The sequence below is a fragment of the Echinops telfairi genome, unplaced genomic scaffold (genome assembly GCF_000313985.2).
Source record: "Echinops telfairi isolate 266 unplaced genomic scaffold, ASM31398v2 ScPeMD7_7472;HRSCAF=8510, whole genome shotgun sequence".
Classification (NCBI taxonomy): Eukaryota; Metazoa; Chordata; class Mammalia; order Afrosoricida; family Tenrecidae; genus Echinops; species Echinops telfairi.
Window position 1 is genome coordinate 449754 of NW_022111376.1, and position 7092 is coordinate 456845.

The 7092-nt window shown below is 42.0% G+C and overlaps 1 protein-coding gene across 1 annotated transcript in view; it reads right to left on the minus strand.

The window, feature by feature from the left end:
- Positions 1–1943: 1943 nt before the first annotated feature.
- LOC123521156 (synaptonemal complex protein 3-like) overlaps positions 1944–7092 on the minus strand; it is a 6737-nt gene continuing 1588 nt past the window's right edge. The window contains exons 3-5 of the mRNA XM_045285474.1: positions 5553–5651; positions 2496–2600; positions 1944–2368 (exon numbers count right to left, since the gene is read on the minus strand). Coding sequence (XP_045141409.1) covers positions 2309–2368; positions 2496–2600; positions 5553–5651 — 264 coding nt within the window. The 3' untranslated portion in view covers positions 1944–2308. The remainder of the gene's footprint in view (positions 2369–2495; positions 2601–5552; positions 5652–7092) is intronic.

The following is a 7092-nucleotide window of genomic DNA, read 5'->3' on the forward strand; positions in this document are numbered from 1 at the left end:
CAATTTCATGAAAATCAATGAGTACTAGGAAGAAGAAAACTTTCTAGAATTGATCGTGCTGATGTTTGTACAATTCTTTTGATATGATGGAATTATGGGATCGTATGACACGTGAATGAAGTCTAACTGAAAAAAAGAGTCGTCTATGTGCCTTCCCCCTTAATGTTGTAGACATCGCAGTTGTTGTTGTTGGATATGTTTGCCTTCAACAAGGGTGTGTGGCCCTGACATTTCAACTTCTTAAAGGGAATCTCAAAAAGCAAGAAACATAAGCTGATGGGAACGTGACCAGAGAGTGACCAGTTGTCCTTTCGTGGAAAAGTTGAGGCTTGGCTGCCCAACAGCAATTGAGGAAAGGTGGAGTCAGAAGTCCTGGGCCCTGTTACTTTCTGACTGTGGCCTGCACAGTAGGCCTGCTAAAGGCCCTGTGTCTCCATCTCTTCAATTCGAAAATTGCCCTGCCCATTTCAGCGGACTGCACTGAGGATCAAAGATGAAGACACAGGTGGAGGTGCTGTCTGATGTAATATTTTCACCAAAGAGTTGTTGGTTGGGGTTTGAAATAGGGGCTCTTGCTGTGTGTATGTGTATGAAAAGAGCTTCTGTTTCAGAAAACAGAGACAGTTATCCATTTCATAATTTTTGTTCTGCATCTAAAAGTTATACCATCCTTTGACTAAATGACATAATTTAGTGATTTGTGTGGAAATTTCAAACACCATCCTCGATATAGTCTGGAAAAACTCATGCATCCAAACACATGGGAAGGCTCACAAGCACACTGATGAGTCAGCAGCACCAGGGCAGGAGGACAGGCATTAGTGGATCAGTTCTGCAAAATGCTGAGGTCAAACTTCATTGTCACAAAAAGTGGGCACGAGACATCCTTCTTTCTAAGAATAAAATAGTTGCCACTGGACACTGACATGTAAACAAAGGATTTTAAAAAAGGGCCCCAAATCAAAATGTTCCCCTCGAGACCCTCACTCCTCATCCAAAACATTTAAAAAGTATTTTTAGAAGCTTAATTTGTTCCAGAACACGTAAGAAAGTTGATTGTAATTAGTTACAAGTTAAGAGAGTAGACTTTCCTTTATAACCTTACCTTCATTAGAATCATCTACATAACACAATAGGAGCCCTTGTGGCACAGTAGGTACATGTTGGGGCATGTGAGAGAGAGGTTTATTGTGCCAAGCTGGCCAATAGGAACATGTGGGATTAATAAGGTCGCAGTTTGACTGGAGGGCAGAGAGATAAATGGCTCGGCAAGACCCTCCTGTCTCTCTCGTGCTCGCTCTCTGGTGATCTGACCAGTGTGCCTTAGCTAGTTCTCTGCTTCAACTTGCTAGCTACACTACCTGTGGGACACCCAACCCCTGGACTGTATCGCTAGAGCTAGAGGTTACTTTGAGACCTGCTTCGCCACACTGCTGGTGTACACATCGCTTGAGCTGGGGCCTATCAGATCCTGTCATCTGGCTGACTGTTGGTGACCCTCCCTCTGCTCTTTGCTGCCTGTGGCCAGATTGCCTGCATGGCTCTAGGGAAGACTCAGCTATCTGCTTCCTTGACCTTGGTCCCAGCAGCCGTCCTGAGTTGAAGCACTTCCAGTATATTACGTGTTTCACGGAAGTGAGTGGAACTAAGCCCTCTCTACTGCTGTGCGGACTAATCAGCTGCTATATTTCTTCGTGCTGTATACATCTCTCTGTCTATATCATTAGTATCCTGTTTTGTTTCTCTGGAAAACTCTCTGTGTGACACAGGATGCTACCGTCAAAGTGAGCAGGTCAAAACTGCCAGTCGTTCTGGGGAAGAAAGACCAGGTTTTCCATTGCTTTGAGTCAGAATTAACTCGAGAGCAGCGAGTGTGAGATAGAACACAGTACGTGTATCCCAAAGGAAGTGCATATAAAACAGATGTGGTATTCTTCTTTATTTCAATTTATTATCAGCAAAAACAACGATCACCTTCTATAATTGTCTCACCTAACTTTGGGGACTGGTGCAGCTTCACTAAGGCCCAAACCTAAAATTCAATCATCTTTACTGGTAAAGGTGAATTAACAGGACCGGGGACCCAAATCATCATACCATTACTATTGTTGGGCTAAAACTACGAATACATACACAAATCTATGCAGGTCTTGTCACAAGGGTCCCCGATTTTATTAGGGGGTTAACAGAAAGGGTTTCTTGTCCTTAACAAGCAGGGAAAGGGGTTTAAACTACTGTCATGTGGCTTCATGCCACTACTGTTAGATTCGTGCCATGCTACTTTGATTCCAGTCCATTTGGGCAGGAGTCATGAGCTGATGATCATGGATTCAACAGACTTTCGAATTCTTGCTACCTCTTGCTCGTGCTGATACATGAAAGGAGAAATGAAATATTGGTTTGATCATTAGACACGTTTTACACCTCTGAGGACATAAATGATTTAAATGCTCACATCAATTCCTAGTTTTCAATTACAACTATGCAATACTTACAGCTTTCAGTAAAAGCTTGTTTTGCAGGGCTTTCATTTCTTGTCTCATCTTACTTTCTGGATTAAAATAATCATTGTCCTCTTCCTCCTCCAATTCTTTGATGCTCTAAACAAAAAGGCCAGATTTTGTCAGAAGTCGTTCCTTTTTATCTCAGGCGCTAACATCCTACAATTACATTTCAGAGATAAAACCTTCAAACTTTCACATGCCACTCATTATTTATCCCAAATAAAAAGAATCCAAGTAATACACGAAGACCCACATATCACGCACTAGCTGAATTAAACAGAAGTCATACAGAGTTACCGATCAGGATAAGAGATTCAATAGTGCTATACTTTGTTTGAAATAATGGATGAGTTTAGTGATTACGCCAAGACGGAAAAAGAAAAAGACTGAAAACCTATCTCAGTACATTCCATAGACTTGACACTCTCCTCTGAAGCCCAGGTACTAATGGAATTATTATGATTAACAGTTAACAGACCACGGCTTCCTGAGAGAAAAGAAAATGATCTCTAATGTAACCTCTTCAACTTATGAAAAATAAAAGCAGTTTTCAATCTCTACTCTCCATGCAATGGAAGACAGTGAAAGCTCAAAGTCCAGTTTCACAGACCCCATGGGGAATAAGCCTCCATTGTATTGCCTCTTACCATTGACTGGGGCTGTGAAAATCGGTGCCCTCAGACAGTGCGTCACAAAGTGAATCAGTGCACCTAGAGTCAGGTTAAATTTTTAAGACTTTATTAACTGTCCTCCCTTGTCAACCATTCCTCATTTGTTCTGGTTTTTATTACCCTCTGCTTTCTTTTGGACTGAGATTGTTCTGGGTTTCGTTCTGTTCTTGGTGGTGGTGGGTTTTGGTGCGCTTTTCTTTCTTTGATATGCAGGATATAGGTAAATCTATAAAGACAGTGTATGATTAATAGTTCTTTGCGTTAAGAGAGGAGAGCTAATGAGAATGAGTACCAAACAGAAGGAAATGTTCTACAATTGACTGCGGTGATGACTGCACCGCTCGTTTTCCTATATTGAAACCACTGAACTGTATGGTACCAGGATTATATGTCTTTCAATCTGTTAAAGGGGGATGAGCAGGAGATATCACGTGCCATTCGTCGCATGATTATCTGTTTAAGCTCCTGAGTGCAAAAATGATGTGAAATGTAACACCCCGCATAATGTCAAAATCTACAAAAACTCCTAACTCTTCATCTAAAGGATGGTGATCCTGGGCCTAGTAGGTGAAGAGTCCCGTGTGAAGTGCAGAGGAGGATTTTCCACACGAACAGTCCACCCTCTCATCCCTAGTCAATCGAGAAGAAGAAACACAGGAGCAAAAATAGGTCTGGGAACACAGTTGATGTGTTTATGAGGGGATTTCAGAGCGTCTGTGTGCAAAGCAAACAAGAAAAGGTTCTCTACCAACAGACTGTGATGGTTCCCAGTGGTGGAAAGGGAAAGCGGTGTAACAGGCGAGAGAACAGACAGGTGCTAACTTTGGTGAAGGGGGAGATAACATGCTACAAGAGGGTGGCCGGGAATCAGCCAAACCTTTGGAAGGTTTAAGAAATTTTGTTAAAAGGGAGGGAGAAAAGATGATCTAATATGGAAAAGCCCACCTAATTCCCAATGCATGCTTACAAGTGTTTAGAAAGCACATTTAAAAAATTGACCAAAGAGGTGGGCGACCTGAGAGAAGGTGGGAAATGAGCAGGATGTCATTTAATTTGAGAAGCTTGACACGTAGGATTTCAGACTAGGACACTACTGAGAGCTTCTCAGGAGAGAAGGGAAATGTTTCAGGAAGATGCATGCAGACCTACAAAGGATGGGCCAGAGGAGCCGGAAATCAGATGAAAGACTTTCGCAGCAGAGGAAGGGACTGAGGAGGGCCTGACCTGGAGCAGCAGTCATGGGAATTCAAAGAAGGAAAGAGAAGAAAGAAGCACTGCCACGTTGAAATCTACAAGATCACTGTGGGTTGATCATTAACCATTGATCATTAACACGGGAGGGGATGATACGGAAAATGGAGGAGTTCAAGGTGAACGGAAGTCCCTGCCCTGAGTGGTAACATCTCACAGAAGCCATTTTTACCGCTTTATTCAAACTTCACCCAAATGCTTTGATGGATCTCAGGAAACATGTGAACAAGCCAACAAGTTTTCTATTTCCAAATCCTCCACCAGGGACTCTTTGGTTATAGATATAGATAGATAGATAGATAGATAGATAGATAGATAGATAGATAGATAGATAGATAGATAGATAGATAGATCGAGTATATGTATGTGTATATATTTCAATAAAAATGTTTAGCACCTCTATTGTATGCATTTGCTCCAACATTCCAGTGAGTCTAGAAGAGTGGCATTCTATCATGCTTGATAGGTTCTCTAGGAAGAATTCCCCAGCGACTAAAATAGGGATTATACGGACTCCGAAACAAGTGCCTAGAAGCAGGAAACCTATCTGCCTAGGAGCCACCAGGGGCGTTTATGACTCTGAAATCACAAAGGTTCAACCTCTGCTAGCATTTTCATCCAATCTGGGTCATCACCCTTGATTACCATTGTCATATGAAGCCACATTTAGTGCTTGTAGTAGTAGGTGTAACGGGAAAAATGCCAGAAAATAAAATGTGTCCATCCGTTACGCTTTTGAACACCAGGGATACTAGAGTTCTTATTTTCACGTACACATCACTGCTCTTCTGCTAAAAGAGGTGGCATGGTGTTGCACAGAGCACTGTGAGAAAACTGGTAATAAATCATTAATTGTATGCATCGTATGTATCTTGAGGAGTGACATTTCCAAGCTGCTACTTCCTATTTTGAAGACGTCAAACTAAGCCCTTAATGAATCAAAAAAGTAAAACATACATCTCAGCGCTTCAGTGAAACCAGGAGCAATTCCAAAGGGAAAATGCCACATCGTTTAATATGTCTCAAAAATATTTCCCCCTCTAACTCAGAACGAAAACCAGTCCCTTCTGCTGCTGCACACAATCCAGTTATAAAACAATGTGTTGTGTTATCGAAGAAAACAAACCTTCACGAATTCCTCGTACATCTCTTTAAGTTTTCTCAGTTGCAGGCTCTGATTAACTCTAAGTGAATGAAGTATGCTTTGTTGCTGTTCATACAAAAGCTAAAATGTGAAAGAGAAATGTTACAGCAACAATTTATACAGATTTCATTATTTCGTAAGCAGTCTGACTTTACGTTGAAAGGGAATCATTTGAATATCAGCATTTTAAAATGCTTTTTCAGCATTTTAAAATGCTTTTTATTTTAACCTGTATGAAGACCAAGTTTAGATCATTTGTGTATGCCAAGAATACAAAACAACTTGATACGCTCGACCAATCGCTGAGTAGGGCATTTTCTTTCTTAACAGTATTGGAAGCATGCTTAATGTGTGGTGATCTCAATATTCACCGAGAGATCGTTCTGATACCTTTAGCCTTTCAGGTCCTTGACCTCCTCTCCTTCGTGATTTTGTCCTCTCCCCTGTTTATTGCCCACTCACACGGTCACGCACAAGGTTTTGTTAAATGACCATAATCGACACATAGTGTTAATAAGCACAACAACTTACGTAGTGTCCAGTGCTCTTTTGAACCACTGAAAATAAACCTACTAGATAAGAACACATCTGCTTTTCAAAGAAATCGTAGTAGAGAGGTATTCTTACTCTCCTTCCATAGATGAGGAAAGTGAGCCCTGGTAAGCAATTTGCCGGCCGGGCTTTCCTAGCACCAAGTAGGAGAAGCAAAATGGGATCCCAAACAGTATCGTGGAAGAATAGAGATACTTGACCAGAGTTAGGATTCTCCATCGATCCCGCTATCCAACTGCCAACCCACTCTTTTGTATTGCCTGTCAACAAGTAGGACTTAACCTCCATTGAGCCCACTATTTTTTTGCACCTCATCTCTACCCCCTCATGTCCTCCCTGTTTCATTCCCTCTTTCCCACCTGAAATCACTGGGTCGATCATTACTCTTACAGATTCTCTGTTGCATCTGTATCTTGCTCTCTTCTCACTGACACACTCGACTGATTAAAGCCCCAGCGTGGGAAGCCAACTCCCCCAGGGCTCGGCCCAAACCATGCTGAGGGGTCTCGCTTAGTTTTTATATCATTGACCTCTGATTAAAGGATCAGGTTATTCTGAAGTTCAATCTTATCAAGAATTGCCGGGCAAGCAGCATCGATTGCCACAGCCAATTTTGGAAGCTTTTCCTCCCTCTGGTACTCATTGATGGGGACTCCCCATTTTCCACACCGTCCCTTTCCAGGCCCCCAGGCAACCATCAATACAGTGTGTCTTCAAAGAGCCACCCATCCCAGTTTCCTCATACAGATAAACACCCAAAACAAGGCCAAACAACAAACAAGGCCCCAACAGCAATATAACTCAGGCAATGCTCTAAATATAAGAGAAAGCACAGAATATTACAATTTTAGAATAAATGAACATCGGGTCCTGATTCAATGACAAGGAGTGCCATGCCAACCTAAGTACAGCTGCTAAAGTCCACTTTGAAAGGCTCTTGGTAGGATACAAGGGCTGTTAACAACCCGTG